General features: G+C 35.1%; 1 protein-coding gene across 1 annotated transcript; it reads right to left on the bottom strand.

Moving 5' to 3' along the window:
• Positions 1–8335: 8335 nt before the first annotated feature.
• Positions 8336–10852, bottom strand: LOC149255552 (protein trichome birefringence-like 14). The gene is made up of 3 exons (XM_089457247.1): positions 10056–10852; positions 9662–9857; positions 8336–9467 (listed from the first exon to the last, which is right to left on the bottom strand). The coding sequence occupies exons 1-3, from the start codon at positions 10387–10389 to the stop codon at positions 8603–8605; spliced, it is 1395 nt and encodes a 464-aa protein (XP_089313373.1). The 5' UTR covers positions 10390–10852; the 3' UTR covers positions 8336–8602.
• Positions 10853–20884: the final 10032 nt, after the last annotated feature.

Below are 20884 nucleotides of genomic sequence, written 5' to 3'. Positions count from 1 at the left end.
AATATCGTAGCCAACTGTGCTTGTCTGGCATTATACTTTTTCAGCATCTAGATAAGCTTGTGTGGGGTCGACATATTGGGAACAACAGGATTCCATTCAAGGAGGTATATGACCACATTACTTTGACCTTCTAAACGTTGCCCTTCTTGGATTTACATCCATGAATTGTAAGTGGGATGCCCCTTTAAAAATTAAATGTTTCTCATGGTTAGTCATTCACAATTGTATCTTGACATGGGAAAACATGATTAGGAGAGGGTTTGTGGGACTTGATAGATGCTCATTGTGTAGCAAGGACTCTAAAGGATTCCATTCACCTATTTTTGCAATGTCCTTTTGCTGTCAGGGTTGTGGAAGGAGGTTTCCTCCGTCTTAGGAGTTCCACATGTTAGAGACTCTCCATCTATTCATGATTGTATTGGTCAATGGAACCTCAAAGCGAAAGCACATAGGACGGCGCCCCTTTACGTCATGTGGGGTATTTGGAGATCCAAAAACGCTCTTATCTTCGAAGGAAAAGTTCCTTAGATTAAGGAAGTCGCCATGGGCATAGTGACATATTTCAATGAAATAGGCCCCTGGGCTCCTAAGGTCCCCCATCGATCCTTTTCACAGGTTGAAGTGGCTGGAATTTATCCTATCTGCTATTTCAACGGGGCCTCCTCAGATGGGGTTTGTGGTTGTGGAGTCTCACTCCATATTGATCCATCAGAGCATTTTCATTTCTCTTGGAATGCAGGCAAGGGGGATAACTACAACGCTGAATTGATAGCTCTGTGGGGCGACCTTCAATTCTCATCGTGGGGCGACCTTTAATAATTGAGTATCGATCCGTGGACTTCACTTCTGTGCACGTCGGCACCTGTCGACTGGACGGTGGTTCCCGAATTCGCGATATGATTTGAATATTCAACGCGTTCAGTGCATTCTTCACATTCCATTCCACTGTAAAGTTGCAAAGAGGGAAAATAATATTTAATATCTAAAACGAAGGTGTGAATTTTAAAAAGATTTAGGAATCCGTGACCGTGGGTATTTTTTATTTTTTCTTGATAAATATGAACAAACAATATTCATAATGATCTGGAATATTTTGACTATTTATATGACTATTTTTTTAATCTATTCTTAAATAATTTGAACATTTTGTATAACTGTTATTGTGATAAATAGAAGGTTTTTAGAAATTCCGACCGTACTTCATACAATTTGATATTAATATTATTGACATTCCATGGTTTTAATATCATTTAATGGTGCTCGTAGTTTATATCATTTATTATATTTGATTTTTTGACGATACCAAAAATCTATTTATGATGTCATGCTTTTTAATCTGATGTAATTGTGGTGGTTTAATATTTTTTTTTGTTTTTATTGGTTAAGTTATTGTGTTTCCTATCAGAAGTATTGCAAGCAGCTTATTGCGTTAAGTTATTGTGTTATTATGGAATTTGGATTCTTTAATATACATAGGGAACCTCATCATCCTAGTGGTTAATGAGCTTTTAAAATGATTTTTTTGGTCATTGTTTTTTTCCACTCTTCTTCTTCGTGTTTTTACATTAATTTTTTTAACTCATTTTTAAATCATTAGAGTTGTTGGCAAGTTTATATTTTTCCCATCGGTTTTTTCACTATTGGTTCTGGTGTGTTATAGTTTTTTTGGAGATGTGGTATTGATAAGCCACGATTTTGGCCTATGGTATTGTAACAAAGCTTATTTACAAATTAAGACTTTGCATAATAAAATGAAGTAAATTTCCCTGATTAAGAATCTTGTTCCATGTTTTTTTAAATGCATATATGTTTAATTTATATATTAATTCCCTTTTCATTAATAATAATGGTTTAAAATAATATTTTAATTTAATTGATTTTTATGATTTTTTTATTTTTAGCAATTTGAGATATATTATGAAGTGTTTAGATGCTTGTTATGGATTGATGTTTATCTACATTTACCAACCAGTTATTTAATTACGTCGTAAGGTGTTTCTCTTTGAAATGAACTCTCCTCTTCTCCTTGGTGTCCTCGCTATGCACCATCAGATTAAGTTTTAGATGATTGAAATGGTTCCCTCCATTAATCTCATAACTAACTCGTTACCGCTCAAATGACTCACTCATTAATCTCATAACTCACTCTTACCGCTCAACGCTCATTAAATTCCAAAGATGGGGCAATGCCTCTTAAAAGGATTAATGAGCGATGCCTCTGAAAACGAAAGGTTATTGTCCATTTGCACTGAACAAGGGTTCGAGCCGCCTTGCTTGAGTACGCAAATACTTGATCCATAGGAAAAAGTGGTGGGAAAAGCCGCTAGCTTAAGTCTTAATCTAAATTTAAATATTTTAAAGAGTAGTTCTTTTATCTTTTAATTTCATGTATTAGTTCTTTTATATTAAAAGATAAAAATGAGATCATGTACATTATTTTAAAAATTTATTAAAAATAATTTATACTATAATTATTTATTTTCATTCAATTCAATTTAATTTTTCCAGCTAAAACAACATGAGAACATCCATTCCAAAGTCAATCGTTGTTGACATGGAGAATCTATTTGACAGAAAAACAAACTTCCAATATGAACATTATGGCTCTTTTCCATATGTCAAGAAGCATAAAGTGTTACCATTTTTTGATCTTGGTAAATGGTATAAAGCATAATTTTTTTTGTTTTTGTTTTTACCTAAATCTCTTTTAAGTGGTTGGAAGATCTTGACTACCTTATCATACACCGATTCCAAATTCCATTATACATGAATTCTTTTTTCCATTACAAAAGTTTAAGATGTTAGTGCAATGAGATAAATTTAAGCTAATGTAAAAGGTCAACAGGTCTATGATGGTTTTTTATTTATTTATTGAACTGTTTTTCCTAGACACAAATTTTGATTAGATAATGGACAAATGTAGAGCTTTTTTTCTCACTTTAGATGGAATTCATCTTGTCGGTTGTCAAGAATCTTGTGCACTTGATGATGCAGAATACTGATAAGATCAAAATTTATGGAGCGGGTAGATTCGATGGAAAAAGTGGCATCGACTCAGACAACAGAGAAAGAAAAAATGAGGATGAAGATGCAGAAGATTATTGCAGATGGAATTAATTGCTTTCTAAACAGATAATTAATTTATAATTTCCATAAGAGTAAAAAATGAGGATGAAGGGAAAATGGCCGCTACAATGATCAATGTCCAGGCAATCACTGTGTGCGTAACGGGAGTGACTGGTTACATGGGCTCTTGGTTAGTGCAGTGCTTACTCAACGAGGGTTACACCGTTCACACTACAGTGCGCGATCCAGAGAATGAGACAAAGGTGCGCCATCTCCTGGACATCCCGGGCGTTGCAGAAAGGCTCAAGCTCTTCCGAGTGGAACTATTGGAAGAAGGCAGTTTTGACGCCGCCGTCACTGGCTGCGGCGGTGTTTTTCATGTGGTGACTCCTACCAAGTCCACACCCAAAGATCCAGAGCACCTTGTCTACGGAGCAAGGGAGGGTTTACATAAGGAGCCAAATTCCGCAGCACCCATTGCCAATTCAGAAGGGGCAAAACCAAGCCTTCTACAGCAATGCGCAGGTACGCTAGCTTCTCAGAGATACAAGAGAGGAGAAATTGGGGTTTGCGATGCTGTCAGCGGTGGATTGGCAATCCCATTTTACGGATCTGCTACCTCCGCCCCTGGGAGAACGCTGCAAGGAGCCGGGGTGTTCACCTCTAGTGTGGGAAGGTATAAAAACCCCAGATCCGCCATTGATCAATCAGATCGGGCTCTCAATAGACAGATCGGCCAAGATCTTGCAGGCCTGATACCCCGGATGGAAAATCGCCATGGCAGATTTGCTCTCGGAAGCACAAGAGGCCCTGGCACTGTGTCTAGGCACTTCTTTGACTCCTTTCAGATCCAAATTTTTCAGCCTACAAGCAGAACCATCTTGCAATGGGTCAGTTCTTCAGATATGGTGCTGGATCTAAAACTGAATCTAGAACGGCGGATTGGTATCCCTTCATGCCTTTAGAGACTTCTCTTTCAAGGTAAACAACTTGAAGACCTTCTTCCCCTCTCTTCTTACAGCATTACTAGGAACAACTCTTTGGTGGTAACCCTTCATCTCAGAGGAGGTGCAGCGGGACAGTCATCCTCTGCTCCTCCCTTCTCATACAAAGATGCAGTACACTCTGAGAACCCCAAACCCCCGGAGGCCCTTAAACCTAAGCCCTTTTTGGTTGATAAGATAGAAGAAGTTCCCTCTGTTGAAATCACCCATGAAGATCTTGCAACCCAACTTCAAGAATTTGTAGAAAGAGCCATCATTTGCAGATTTAACGGACTGTGGCCGCGATCTCAGGATCTCTATGCATGGATCCATGCAAACTGGACTCATCATTGTAAGATCAGTTTCTGTTCAAAAGGTTACTTCATTGTTCTATTTGATAACAGTAAGCATTATGAAAAGGCTTTAGAAGAAGGCCCTTGGTTCATGGGAACTGCGGGGCTCTTCTTGACTCCTTGGTTCCCAGATTTTGATCCAGCAACTGCAGTCATTACCTGTTGGGCATTGGATAATCCAGCGCTCCCCGTGTGTTTCGTGACATGGACTAACTGCCTCTCGAGGATCTGTTAACTCTGGCGATGTGTTCGTTTACTAACACCTGTGGGTTTTGGTGTAACGGCAATCGTGATCCCAACAAGTGGTATCAGAGCCTGGGGGGAGATTGTTGGGCATTGGATAATCCAGCGCTCCCCGTGTGTTTCGTGACATGGACTAACCGCCTCTCAAGGATCCGTTAACTCTGGCGATGTGTTCGTTTACTAACACCTGTGGGTTTTGGTGTAACGACAATCGTGATCCCAACATTACCAGGACCTCTGTATGGATCAGGCTTCCAAACTTACTTGCCCACTTATGGCATACTATTGTCTATAGAGCTATAGGAAACACCTTAGGCAGTTTCATTATGGGAGATTTCTGGCGGGAAGCCAAAGGTCTCTACTCATATGCCAGAATATGTGTGGAGTTAGATTTGAGCAAATGACTTCCAGACCAAATCAATCTCAAGATAAGCGACTTTGTCTGGACCCATACACTGGATTACGAAAATACTGCATTCCGCTGCCGCCATTTCCACCAATCAGGGCATTTGCAGAATACCTGCCCATCTCGCCCAGCAAAAAAGAATAAGGATAACCTCTCCAAGCCCAAGTCCAAACGATGGGCTCCTTGCTCTCCACCTCCAGTTGTGGATTCTGATTCCTCTAGTTCTGAAGATGAAGGTAGCAATGCGGAATTGGATCAAGCCCCTCATTCTGTGGTCCCTTCCATTGATGGTCCAGTGCAGTCCTCCGATACAGCCATCGCTCAGAAACGCGTCCATTTGACCTCCTCCTCTGATTCAGAAAAGGAGGGCTCCCCTGTGGAGACCCCAAATCTTCAAGTGGTTATTACTAATTCGCCCCAGGATGGTTGGGTCGAAGTCAAAAAAAGGAAAGGGAAAAAGCTTCGTGTTGATTCTTCTACCCATTCAGGGTAGAAATCAGTCTTTTTTCTTCCAGCCATATGTTGTAGCTTCTTGCTTGTTTCACTTCTTCTCCAGAACTGAGGTTGATAGTCCTATCATTTCCGGTTGCCGGTTTTCTGTCTCTCTTGAATGTATCTTCTTGTACCATATTTTTGATTAATAGAATTAGTCCAATTCAGGAAAAAAAAATGAGGATGAAGGCGCAAAATATTATTGCAGATGGAAATTAATTGCTTTCTAAACATACAATTCATTTATAATTTCCAGAAGAGTTGTTTGCTAATTCTGGAATACTTGCCATTGAGCATGCTAATTTTGATGGAATTGAATGGAGCTCTTGTAACTAGGGGAGAAACTGCTTCAACTTTGTACAACCCAAAATCGGTTAAACTTGCAAACTAATTGAGGAAATCATGATCGGGGAGGACAAGTTAATTCACTTTTCAGGAGTTGATTTGGGATAAGCTTGTACTATAGTCTTGAGAGTAGAAAAGTTATTATATAACATCAATGAACACAATTCAGAGGGAAAACAAGCAGCAAAGCAATTGAGGTGCAGAGCCTAAGTAATATACGTGATCATTCCAGAGAAATGGTGTTCAACAAGCAGACTCCTAAATTACAAAGGTGTTTCCACTCCAGAGAAATGATGTTCAACTTACGCACAATTTTCTAGCAGTTAAACCAAGAGTCACGAATTTAAGCAATTACAATAGTTTCATTTGATAGCATGCAATTTTGACTAGTGAATATCAACAATAATCCTACTTCAAATGTATCCTCTAAGGGCAAGCCAACCAAAAGATAATTGTTTGAGTATTGTTACTTCAGAATATGGGTAGATTCTTTGAGGCCTTGCCTGAATATGTTTGAATAGAATATTAACCCTAAGGACTCATATGTTGCACTTTTCAGGGGAACACCTTCGGGTACAAAAATACGTTGATAATTCTTTGTAAGCCCCTTTGCCATAGTCACCCTGTTAGGCTGCATGAGTATGGTTTTCTTTTTTTCAAAAGCAATGAATATCCCACTGAACTATAGTCATTAAAAATAGGCCCTCCAAATAAATATGCATCAGACTCAACTATTTTAGCATAGTAAGTCCCTATTTTAGCACTTACTAAGGAAGTTGCATATGCATTGTTTGATTGCATTACATTTAACATTAATATTCTTTTTTCGTTCAAATTGGGTTATAGTTAGATCACATAACATATCACATCCTTTTTCATCTATACTCTTCCTCCATATGCACTACCTATTTTAGCATAGTGAGTCCCTATTTTAGCACTTACTAAGGATTTGCATATGCATTGTTTGATTGTATTACATTTAATATTAATATTTTTTTTCATTCAAATTGGGCTCTAGTTAGATCACATAACATATCACATCCTTTTTTTATACTCTTCCTCCATATGCGCTACCGACTTATGACGTTTCCTTTGCAACATCTGGTGCAAATGCTAATTTATATGATTGTGCTAATTAAAGTGAGCTAGTTCATTTAATTTATATAATTGTGCTAATTAAAGTGAGCTAGTTCATTTAATTTATATAATTGTGTTAATTAAAATGCACTAATTTATGATTTAAGTGAGAAAGTTTAAAAATCAAATGAGAAGAAAAAATCAAATCAAATAAAAAGAACTCCTTGTGCCCTTCCACAATCTAACTCTAGTTATTATGGAATTTGGATGCTTTAGTATATAGATAGGCACTCCCATCATCCTAGTGGTTTAATGAGCCTTTAAAGTGACTCTTTCTTCACTCTTCCCTCATGTTTTTTCATTAACTCTTTCTTAGACAACTAGTTAACTCTTTCTTAGACAACTAGAGTTGTTGACAAGCTTATATTTTTCCCAAAGGTTTTTCAAGATTGGCTATGGTGTGTTATGGTTTTTTGGGAGTTGTTGGCAAGTTTATATTTATCCCATTGGTTTTTCCAAAGTTGGCTATGGTGTGTTATCGTTTTTTTGGAATGTGGTATTGATAAGCCATGGTTTTGGCCCATGGTATTGTAAAGAAGATTATTTACAAATTAAGAGCTTGCATAATAAAATGGGGTAAATTTCCTTGGTTAAGAATCTTGTTCCATACTTTTTTAAATGCATCTCTGTTTAATTTATATATTAATTTTTTTTAATTAATAATAATAATTTAATTTAAATAGTTTTATGATTTTTTAATTTTAGCAATTTAAAATATATTATGAAGTGTTTAGATGTTTGTTATGAATTGATGTTTATCCATATTTACCAGTAATTTAATTTTCAGCATCATAAAAAAATCTCTCAAAATTCCATTGGTTAAGGATTTCTGTTGATTGATGTTTGTAAAGAGGATTTTACAACACATATTGTAAAAAGAAATCTGTAAAGTTTAGGATTTAAGTGGGAAATTTAGAAATAAAATGACAAAATCCAGATAAAATCAAAAGACATCACCACCAAATAAAAACAACAACCTCCTCCTCCGCCTTCCATCTGTGGAGGATGATTTTAAAGAGATTTTAGAACAAATATTGAATGTCGAAATGGAGCACCAATGCACTAAACACCATGACGAAAAAAAAGAAGAGAAAAAATGACAGCATAACCATCTCAAGCGGAATCAACGATAAGAATTAAAGAATAGTGACACAACAACAATGTATCTGCCAATCAACATCAACTTATTTTTCAGAAGAAAAATAATGACTCAAATTTCAATATCCCGCCATATGTAACTTGCCTTTTCTTCCATTAGCAAGATTACAAGGATACATTTTCCAACTGCAACTGCAACAAGATATCTGCAACAAGATATCTGCAGCTAGTCCTTGTCTTTATTTTTTCATAGATTGACAGAACAATAGCCCAATAGACAGTATGAGACAGTAAGAAATGTGCAGCTACTTACTGTGATCTATTACGACAACTCTTCAAATTGATTAATTATTTGTACATGTTGGAACAAGTTATTAGTTGCACTTTGATAAATCAAAGATAGAATCCTGTGCAATGGGAAACGATGCTGCAACATCATATTTATAGAATCCTGTGCAATGGGAAACGATGCTGCAACATCATATTTGTGCTGATAGTTCATTTTGTCGTGGAAACAAGAGCTGAGCAAAGAGGAGTTCATTCCAAGTATCAGGCACTCCTGGAAGACACCAATGCAAACAATCCTGAGAGCCATTTTTCGATTTGAGATTGTATCTGGATAGATGTGCATCATCCCTTAACTCTGAAATCCCAGTGATATCTAAATTCTCAACTCTTGTGCCCTGAACAGCACTCTCAACAGAAGGATAATTTGCTCGGTTGCGAGAACTGTTGTGAATTGCAGACAACAGTTTGGTGTTATCGCAACGACCGCCCGAGTTCCAATCCCCATTAAAGAAGTGCCGAGGTGATACGGTTCTCATGAAAACCCTCAAATTTGGATACTTATCCAACTGTTTATCAAGCCATTTCACAACACTATGCACTGTCAAATTGCGAGCACTCTTGAGGTCTCTCAGCTTCCTAACATTCTTTGGTTGTCCATTTACATACATGTGCCATCTGTTTGCTTTTAATTTTCCCCAATTCCAATGGTGCCCTGTATTCAGCACTACCACATCAAATCTATAAAGATTAGTATGCAGGAACCATGCTGGTCGATCAAGATGCATTGCAAAGTCGGTGGATAGGTTTCCCGGGTTTAGGGGTTCAATTTCACAGAGGCTTGCTGACCAATAATATAATACAGTTGTGTTCGTCTTTGGGAATCTGAATGCCCAACCAGCTGGCCTCACTGCGCCACGTGCACGTACTAAACCATATTCCTTGCCTACATCTTGAACATCTGGACTCTCTTTTCCACCTGTAATCAGGCACATAACAGACTGGAATTGTTGCCTTCCTAACGAATCCCCAACAAATGCAAGTGTTTTGTCCTTCATTCTATAAATTATATACACAAAATAACCGGTAATGTTTGAGTCCGGTCAACTATAAAACAAACTTACACTATAAAAGTGCAACTCCAATAGCGTTTCACAGAACTTCAAAAATAAAAATATAAATGTCAATAGAATACACATACATACATGTGTGTAAATAACGAGGAGAATGGAAAAAGCTTGATTATCCCCTACCTTGTAAGAAAGTGTTGGCCTTCAAAGTCGGGCATGTCACAGTTATTAGGCTGCCACCGATATTTTTCATAAGAGAAATCAAGGCGTTGGGTCAACCTGCATGCCCACATTCCTGATAACCAGCGCTTACACATCTTACCGGAATATATAGGCCTCCTGCTATCCTGAACCCATTTTCCTTCGGTATAGTCACATACTGAAAGAAAAGCACAGTATTGCAATTTTAATAAGATCCACTGAATGAAATCTGTGTATTTGATTCAACGGTTGATATCAACTTACTTCCATTTAATTTTCTGCTTTGGTATATTCTAATAAAATTGTAGTTGTGATTGAGGCTCTTTGAACCTATCAGATTTGGCCTAGTGCAGCCACTGTCAAGCAAGATACTAACCTCTCTTCTCAATAGCAGATGACTTTTCAACTTTTGTAGGAAGTAATTCTTCAGCAGTAATGACAGAGGACTTTTCAATTGCTGAGGGTTGCTCTTTTTCATCTAAGTTGGACTTCATATTATTAACCTCTGGAGAGAACAAACCTCCCACCAGAATATTTTTTTCCGAACTGGAAGAGGAATTTTCAGACGGCAATTCTTTGGCCGGTCTAGATGGTGATTTTTCAACTGAGAAACCTTTAGTTGCATTAGACGGCAATCCTGAGATGCGCGGGAATTCTTTAGTTGATATGGAATCAGGTTCTGCAGTTGGCAGAGATGGAGAACTTTCCATGACTGGAGGTGTGTATGAAGATGAACCTGCTCAAGCAGCTGATTTTAGATAGTGTTATTGGTATAAAAGATTAAAATATATTTGACGAATGACGGAAACAAGATACTTTTTGCGAATAGAAGCCATTGTCATCCGATAACTAAGAAAAACTTTCATTTGGTTCAGAAAAGTCCTAGATCGTCCTGTCACATAAATGACCGCCCAAAATTTAATGAAACCAATAGGGTTGAGTGTACTTTCCACCAATAACTCAGCGATCAACTATATGCCCAACATAATCCATATACTGATCAACCATTTGCCCAAAATAATCCATATACTGTTTAGAAACAAAACAAAAAGGGCAAAAAGACATGTCAGGAAGAAAATATTGCTTTCTCTGACAAATTAAGGAAGGAGATTGATCTTCAAAGAAAACAGCAACCAAGAAATGGATATGATTACGTTAAATAGAACGCCCAAACACAGCCCAGGTAGACAAACGCCTCGAGAAAGGCATCTATGTGGTATGTTCCATGTTTTAAATTAAAGTGTTTTAAAGATTCACATGTTTGTAAATTAAAGTGTTTTAAAGATTCGTCGGTGTTAAATTTATTTTTAAATTTAAAAATATATTTTAAATAATAAAAATTTATTATTATATTAAATTTAATAATAAAAAAATTAAATACATAAAATGTCCCTACACTGTACAGGTATGGCAAAAATTACCTCATACTATTGGCTTTCCATGTTTTCGATGGGATAATATCCAGACTTACATGATATGGTGGGTTGTCAGAAATCTCATTGGAGGATTATCCCCATCTATTTTGAACGATTTGGAAATGGAGAAATAAGAAAATTTTTGAAAATTCTGACAGCTTTATGATGGTTTTTTTTATGGTACCATCTCTTGTAATGCTATAGGTTTTTCCCATGATGTTGGCCCCAAAAAGGAACCACGCAAGTTACCAGGTCCTCAAATGGAATATCAGGCTGGATTTTTTTGACAGGGCAACACAGAGAAACAAATGTGGATGCTATTTCGGATTGGCATTTTTAAAGAACAAGAATTTTGGGTTTATTGGAATGCGGGCAGTGGTACTAATATAAGAGTTGAAGCCATGGTTTTATGGGATTGTTATGGTTTTCTCGTTTCTTCAATATCCTAGACATTCACATATTTAGTGATTCCAATATTTAGTGATTCTAAGATCATTAACATGCTTTATGGAATTGTTATGGTTTTCTCATTTCTTCAATATTCTAGAAATTCACATACTAAGTGATTTCAATATTTGGTGATTTTAAGATCATTATTGAGCATATTAAAAAAAAGCGCTAAAATTAAACAACAATCACTCTGTGAATAACTCTGGAAAATTGACAGTCTATAGACAACTTTCAAAAAATCCACGAGAATAGAATTACAACCATTAAACTAGCTGATTATCAAAAGAGAGTCTACTGGAGCAACCGGATGATATGCACATTAAAGTCAAGCTAAGAGACATTACATTAGATGCCGGGTGTTTCCATTCCCTGGGTAACTACAATATGTTTTTTTTTTTTGGGTATAATCTAGGCTTATCTTTATTATATGTTGAACATATGCTTGGTCTATTTTCTGTGGCTGTGTTTCCAATGTCCATGATAATATCATGGAGTATATCGATCATATGTATATATCCATATGTCCACATGTGGATCTGGATGCGGCTTCTTATTATGCCCCTGATTATATGTGGCTAAACTTTCTGGGCGAATTTATGTGGAATAGTAAGATTGGAATGTCGCATGATCTTCTGGATGGGTAGCGAGAACTCGCTCAGGTATGATATATGTAACTATATTGGTATATGGAATATCGTAATATGTTCTTATAATGAAAATATATATTGTTTTTTCCTCGCTGAAAAAATGTTACGCAGGGTTTTGTGTTCTTTATTAATAATATTAAGCACCACGGTGTTGACTTCGTTTATTCTGATGAGAGCAAAAATTAATTACTTTAATTATATAAAAACAGATAGTAATTGAAGAAGCAAACCTGGAAACCGATTCCGCACATCGTCTGGTCGAATCAACCTCCGAATGCGTTCATCTTTCGGAAGAACACTCAGAAATGGGGCTCCTTCCAGTTCCCAAACAATAAATATAGTGCAAATCAATGTAATAAGCACGAATACCTGCTTCCTTCGCAACCCCGGCAAAGATACCCCGCTCGTCATTGTTTCTACTCTACTAGAACCTATTTGTGATTACACAAACTGACGGATTTGAAATACTACAGATCCGTCAAAGCCAAATATTTATTCAGGGGATATAAATGGCGGCAGAAGTGCTACTATTTCCACTCCTCGTGATCAGTTTGTGGAAGAAAAATCGCCACAAACGGATTAAATCACTTTTCCACTCTCAAAGCTTCGAGTTTCTTATTCGAAATTTTAAAACCTCAAGGTTCTTGACAAGATCAAGAACATTTAAGCCAAGTGAATCCCGCTTGTAAAGCTATGATCTTCCTGATTTCTAAATTCCTAACCAGTTCCGCTTCTTTGACAGGAAGAAATGAGCTGCAAGGCAGAAGCTCAAGCTAGATTCCAGCAATTCAAACAAAATTGAAAACAAGCTTCCGGCAGTCCATTCGCTGCAAATAGGTTCCTCGCCTTTTTTTACTGCGTACAGACGTTGAAGCTGGGCCTCGCATTCACTAATGTACTTTCCACCAAATTAATACTCCTAAAAGCTTTCGCCCGAGTTCATGCTCAGGTATCGCAGCTCTGTGCCGATTATCAATGGCTATCTGCCGATTTGAAAAAGCCTCGCGATTTCTCCGTCATTCGCTACCTTTCGCTATTTCTTTTAAAAGTTTCTAAATTTTTTTATAATCTTACACAAGATTTACCAGTTTGACCCTCAACTTCTTCATCCATGGCCTGTTTCCCCTATTTTTGGGCGTGGCGTGATATTCCTACTGAATTCTTTTACCGCTGAGAATTTCTACAATAATCACAGAAGCCAGACATTACTACAAATAACCAGACATTACCTCAAATATCTAGGATAATAGTAAACTAATTTCCATTCCGCCGATGTTGCAAAACCTGGCAGTCGCCCTGACCCTCACGCCGCTGCTTCTTTCAAGATCAAATTAAAAAAACTGGAATCAAAGGAGTACGGAAGCTATGCACCTTATCCGCGTCCGTTTCACTGGTTGAAGCCAGCGCCCGAAAAATTATCCTCCTCTCTCCGACATCGATGCATCAACACACTTATCCGCATAATGCGTTCATGAGCTTGAAATGCAGGGAGATACCAAATTAAATGATTCCAACCCATAGTGTATATTTCTCAAAGGGCAGGGAGCGAGAAATAAGAAGGCGAGGCCGCAAGGGCATTGACCTCATTACCGCGCCTGTGGGTTCACTTTCCTTTATCTTTCTTATTTTTGAAGTTTTAAATAAAATATAAACTCTTTAATTTCATTCAACGATATTAACAATATGCACTGTCTCTTAAAATTGTAAAGCTTTTAAAGTTTTCCAATACTTACCTATCTTTAGAAAATTTATACAATATAACACGTTAACAGCAACATATAACATGCGTGAGCCATGTCAAACAAGTTAACAGCAACATACAGCCGACGGTAATTATTTGCGAACAGGAAGAAGTCTTTCACCTCACGCCCTGTCTTTCCGTTTGAAACCTTGACCGCTTCACACCCACGAATCGAGCTTGGAGCCGCAAAACGGCCAATGATGAATTTCGGAGAACAATTCCTGTGTCAAATGTTGAAATACTAAATTCAACTGCAGCGTTTATTTTTGGAAAACCGCCAGTTCCTTCCCCGCACCACCTTTCACGAACAGTGGTATTTTTCGAGGGGGCAGCGATCACATTTACTCGCTGACACGTGGCGTGAGCAGTTTTCCAAAACAACTTTCCCGGCCGGTAAAGTTCGGTAAAAAGGGACCTCGGGTAATTGCGATAGCCGATTGACATCAAAGTTTGATATACAGCGTTGCACCATGGAGCATTTATTAGTTGACGTGACGTGAAAGTTTATTGACAGCCATCGTTTATCAGTGAAACAATAAATGAAATTTACTATGGTAGTATAATATAGGTAAGGTTTTAATTTTTTTATTTTTTTTACGGCACAAGTCAAACGAAAAGTTTATGTTATGTTGTTTTTGTTTTGTCGTTGAAAATGTAATGAAACGCAAAAAAAATGCAGCAGGGCGAATGTAATGCCCCGTTTTGTTGAGAATAGAATGAAATGCAATAGGCAGGCCAAAAATTAGCAATGCGGATAATGTAATGCACAGCAGTGCAAAGTAAGAAGGAATACAGCAGTGTTTATTTTTCAAAGGAGACATATTATTTTTTTTACACAGCAGTGTAAAATTTTGCAAGCAAAGACAGAGTAATTGTTTTTGAAACTGCATCTGTAGCGTGCTTGGTGAAATCCCTTTGTGAGAGGAAGAATTTTTTGTGTGTGAGAAACTCTGTCGTCAGGAAACAATTTTTGTTGTTCTTCTTTGTTAAAAACAGAGTATTATTCTCTGTTCAATTTTGTTTGAAATTATCGGAAATTCCCAACGATCTTAAAGATTGAGTAATGTGACAAAGCCGACCATGAAAACTTATAATTTTTCAAATTCAGGTACTTCTATTTTATTTGAATGCGATTTTAACTCATAATCCAAACAATTTATCAGAATTTCCATCAAATGTGTAAAAGAGATCACTTACAGATAAATGTATTTACTACACTGATAACCTATTCAATCAGTTTCTAGTAACGTCGGTAACCAGTCTCAATATTCGAATATTCATCGGTGGATTTCACTCCTGTGCTCATCGGCACCTGTCGCCCTGGAGGGTGAATATTCAACGCGGTCAGGTACCGTGACATGCTCACATTTCTTTCACTGTAAAGGGGGAAAATAGATGTATGTAACACCAAAAAGTTTCGACATTCAAAAGCCTGTGTGTATTTTAAAAAGATCAGACGGGTGTGGCTGGGAATTTTTTATTTTCCCTTACCAAATATGAACAATATTAAAGAGAGATTTTTCAGCATCGCTTACATGATATTTTAGCTTGACGTGATTCTTCAATTTGTCTGGCCGATAAATCACATTTATTGGACGCGTTAATAAATGAAATATTATGTGATTTACGCAGAAAAATCTTTCGTTAACTTGATATAGATTACAAAAGCCTCAATTCAACAAATAAACAATATTCTTAACAATCTTTTTTCCACAAATATTTTGAATAGTTATAATAAAAAATTTTATCCTTTCTTAAAAATTAATTTATTAAAAATATCTGAATATTTTGTAAAACTGTTATTTTAATAAACAGAAGGGTTTGAGTTCCAACTATACTTCATACAAATTGATAATAATATAATCGAGAACTTCATGTTTTTTTATGTTATTTAATGGCGATGGTTGTTTACATCGTCAACTATAATTTTATTTAATTGCGGTTGTTTAATTTTCTGTTTTTTATTGGTTAACGTTATTATGTTTCTTGTACAACATATTGCAAGCCGCTTATAATGAAGTGTTTGTTTTATTGGTTAAGGTCAAACATCTTGCGTGCCTCTTGTTTTCCAAAATTAATAAAATTATAATATTCAGAAGGTTTTTAATAATTAAATTTTATACAATAATTTATTTTTTAAATATTTTTCAATAATCGTTAAATATATTTTTTTATAAACACTTCCGCATCAATTTAATTAAAAATAATGTTTTAATAATATATAATATAATATTAATTATTATTATTATAAATTATTAATAAAATAATAAATAAATAAGATGGTTATAATGTACCATCAAAATTGTTGAACAAATTACTCATTGGGTCCCTTATTTTAATATAATATTTTAAAGCAATTTTTTTTCAAAGATATTTTTTAGCAAATTTTAATCATATATTTGCGACATGCATTAGGAAGGGGAAGGTGATGACAATACCACCTCCTCCATGAAGAGGGATTGATGCATTCCCATATAGCTCCACAAGTCAAGACATGGCATTATATCTATGCATGTGGTTTAATGATCTCAAGTGGGTGTTCATAGTATTAAATATAGGTTGTATGGTGATAACCTTTGGTGCACACTCCACATTTTGTCCCTCCATAATCCAACTTCTAGTTATTAAGTAATTTGGATGCTTCAGTATAAACGTAGGTGATCCCACCATACTGTGATTTATTGGGCTTTTAAGTGACTCGCTAGTAGTTGTCTTTCCTCACTTGTGACTTCTTCCTCCTATCTTTTTGTTGGCTCTTCTGTAGATAACTAAGGTTGTTGGCAAAATTTTGTTCTTCCCATCAGTGTTTCCACAATTGGCTATGGTTCTAGTTTTCTCCTTCATTTCTCTTATGGGCACACCACTTTCTCATTCTCTATTGCCTTGGCTCTAGTCTTAATATTGATTGGTGGAGTGATAACAATGGTTCATTATAGAGATCACTACCACTATGGAGATGGAAGCTAAGACTCGCATCGAGGTTTGTGGGTGTGTTTCGGCCCTCATCATTCATGAGAAAATCCATTAACCAATTAGGGAGTAGATAGGTGAGGTTGAATATGATTTAATGGGTGAACCCAATTGTTTCTTGGATTAAGAGGTGATGGACATTGTGCCTACATGGGTACTAGACATTGGCCACACCCATGATAGAAAAAATTAGAATGTGCATACCATTTATCTTTATTTCCACATGAAGGCTCTTTTGGGCATGGTCTTCTTGGATAGGAATGATGCTAAAGAGAAAATTCTTCTTGTTTTGGATGATGTGGTGTTGCAAATAAAATAAATGAATGATAGACTAATGTATATCGAGGAGGTTATTCAACCTCGAATAATACCAAGTCACCCTTGTCCAATAATGTAAACTTTTAGAATAGCTAAAATAATACACCATCTTCTTATTTATGGTAAAAAAAAAAAAAAAAATTAATTCATTGTCACCAATGTTGTTGAAACAAAATTGAGCAAATCCAAAAACATATCATTATTTGTAATTTCAAAATTAAAAGCAATATTTCATAAGGTTGCTCTACATAAGCTAGAAAAATGAACATTCCTAAACAATTAAAATTTAAAATTTAACAACATCTAAAGTAATATACTATTTTTCTCTATTATAACAAACCTAAAACTGAGAATTAAAATAAGCTCAATTAATTATCACAAATATTGTTAGATATTTCCCTATTTTTATGTGTAAATACTTTACTTAGAACTCTATATATTAAACACACTAATTTATATTAATAAATTTATATATAACTAGTTCTATATTAATAAATACCTCACTTGAATTTCCTAGAAAAAACACAATAGTGTATAAACACACTAGTTTATGTTAGAGAAATTTTATTTAAATTACAATAATTATTAAGAATAAAATCCTCAATCTAAAACTTGATCATCCCTCTCTCCCTCCCACTTAACAAGTTTCGTGATTTAAAAAAAAATCATGATTAGTAAGTTAAGAATTAATATATACAATTGAAAGAAGATTGAGCATGAAGTTCATTTTCTAAATCATGATCAATAAGTTAAGAATTAATTGTCTAAATCATGATTAATAATTTAAGAATTAATCTATACAATTGAAAGAGGATTGAGCATAAGTTCATTTTATTTTAAGATTTTTTCTACATAAAACATTAAATATGCTTAATCACAATTTGGTTCATCATATTCTACATAAAACATTAAATATGTTTAATCAAAATTTGGTTCATCATATTTTAAATGAAGATGACTAAATTAAATTGGAACAAATTTTTTTTAATATATTAAATTAAATATTAATATATTTTAATCGAATGATTTTTTTATTAATTTTCAAGTAAAAATGAAGAGTGGCATTATTTTCAAGTACAAATGAAGAGCGACATAAATGCATGGTGATAAAAAAAAAATGCAATGAAGAGTGGAAAGAATATTTTTTTTTAAAGAAAATATTTTGGACATTTTAGATTAGAGAATATTTTTTTTTATTTTTATTATTACTTCAAAGTTCATGAAAGTGAAAGTAAAAAAAGATTTACAAAATTTTATGACAAAGACTTGTAAAAAATAAATGAACATGGAGACATTTTTCAGAATATGAAGCCACAAGTAAGGTGAATACATTTCCTATATATCTTATATTACTTCCAGAATCAACATCTTTGTCTGGAAGTAGGCACAACTAGAAAGGTGAAAATGAACAGAGAAAGAGGCGGAGCCAAAAAGGTGAAAGTGAATAGAGAAAGAAGGTGAAAATGAACAGAGAAAGAGGCAAAGCCAAAAAGGTGAAAGTGAACAGAGAAAGTGAAAGCTAATAGAAGAAAAGTTGGTGAGTATCAAGTGAATTGAAACTATATTAAATTGTGATTAAATAAAATATTTCTCATTTCTTTTATCAATTATATTTAAGAAAAAGAAAATAGTTAAAGAGAGGTGAAATGAGAAAGTAAAAGTAAAAGTGGCTACTTCTTAAATTAATTAACTTGAAGTTAAAAGTGGTGGAAATATTTCAAGGCAATTTTGATTTGAAATAAATTTTAAAACTTAAAGAGAAAAAGAAAAAGGCTGAAAGCGAATAGGGAAAAAAGCATAGCCACAAAGGTGAAAGTGAATAGAGAAAGAATCAGAGAATGTGAAAGCTAATAGAAGAAAAGTTGGTGAGTATCAAGTGAATGGAAACTATATCAAATTGTGATTAAAGAAAATATTTCTCATTTACTTTATTAATTGTATTTAAGAAAAATAAAATGGTTAAAGAAAGGTGAAATGAGCAAGTAAAAGTAAAAATGGCTAATTCTTAAATTAATTAACTTGGAGTTAAAAATGGTGAAAATATCTCAAGACAAGTTTGATTTGAAATAAGTTTTAAAACTTGAGAAAAAGAAAAAGGGAAACAGTGAGATTTGAACCTAGTTCTCTATTGGATTATTTTTAAAGCCCATCATCAAACCACTACACCAATTTTTATTTAAAACAAAAGGAGAAAGGGATTTATATTTTCTTTTAGATGAGTACTTCACATATTTAAAAAATTGAAAAGGATTTATTTGAAGAATTTATTTGACTGAAAAACAATTATGACTTCAATAGTTTCCATAGTTGGAGTTGTTCTTAGTGGAAAGAGAAATATCAAGAGTGGTTTGAGTGTTTATAAAATTGGAGTATTTGGGATGCATGAATGCACAATGAAATAAAACTTGTAAAAAATGTAGTGTGGTTAGCAAAGCTCATATAGTTACATGGTGTGTTAAGGTCACAAGTTCAAATCTTTATGCTTGCTAATTTTTTCAAAACAAAAAGGGAAGTTAATTTTGGAGGTTGTGATACTCACTACAATGGTTGGGAAGCAAGAAGACGACATTTTGTTTGAAACAATCTGATAAATTTTTTGTTGTATTAATGTTGTAAACGAGTGCATTTTCAGTTGAACCCAACACCTGGTTAAATCATCGTAAATTTGTTTGTATTGGGTGCATTTTCGGTGGTAGTCGACACCCCTTTTTTCAAAGTTGATCGCTGGAGAAAATGACCAAAATCGATCATTTTTTAAAATTATTAAACAGTTTATTGTCATTTAGTATTCATAATAGTGTCCAAGGTTGCAAAGACACACTCTTTGACATCCAAACATGTTTGCAAAATGTTAAAAGAAAAACTGAATTCTTGGAGCTAGAGTCTCAGTTGCAGCGAGATGAACTACATGAATTACTGTAAGAAGAATTTTGAACCTATTCTTTCTTAGAACAATAGTTTGTTTGAGCCTGGTCATTAGTTAGAAAATGATCAGAGTAATGAAATGATTTCAAGAGAAAATCTAGGTGCAGCAGAAAGTCATGTTCAGGCAAGTTTATGCGAAAGTTATTTTCATACAGATGTGAAGCCTATCGTTACCAAAACTTTTATAAGACCGTGGGAAGAGATTACACATAATAAACATAGAACTAGTTTGGGATATAATGTCATAGATGCATATTTTTACATTCCAGATTTCACCAAACCTATACAATTTCGAAGTGCTAGATTTATGGATGGTGTTGTTCCAAAACAAGTCGATAGATGCCAGCAATGTAATAGAGTTGGACATGTGAAATATAAATGTTTTGATCTTCACCCATGTGAGCATTGTGGAAAGCGCAATCACCATACAAATAGATGTTCCAGAAAGATTTATTGCTTCTTGGGATTGGACAAAAACGACCAAGAAGATTTACAGGTCATACTGAAGAATATGTTTGAGAGTGATGACCATCCTTGCAGTAATGAATACTTCTCACATTGTATCCAACAAGGGGGGAATTATTGATGGTCTTCTACAGGTTTTAGTTCGAGATGTCAAGCGAGACTGAGTCAAAGATCTACGTTGAGCCTGAGCCACAAACTATATCAGTTAGAGCTAGAGTTGTGAGACTTAAGTTTTTGTTGATCAAGTTGATTGAGTTGTTTGTGAACGAGTAGT

Source organism: Pinus tabuliformis, chromosome 7 (assembly GCF_031772625.1).
Source record: "Pinus tabuliformis cultivar Carrire ecotype Pingquan chromosome 7, CPIR1, whole genome shotgun sequence".
Classification (NCBI taxonomy): Eukaryota; Viridiplantae; Streptophyta; class Pinopsida; order Pinales; family Pinaceae; genus Pinus; species Pinus tabuliformis.
Note: the sequence above shows the minus strand (reverse complement) of the source record. Positions and strands in the feature narration are given on the sequence as shown.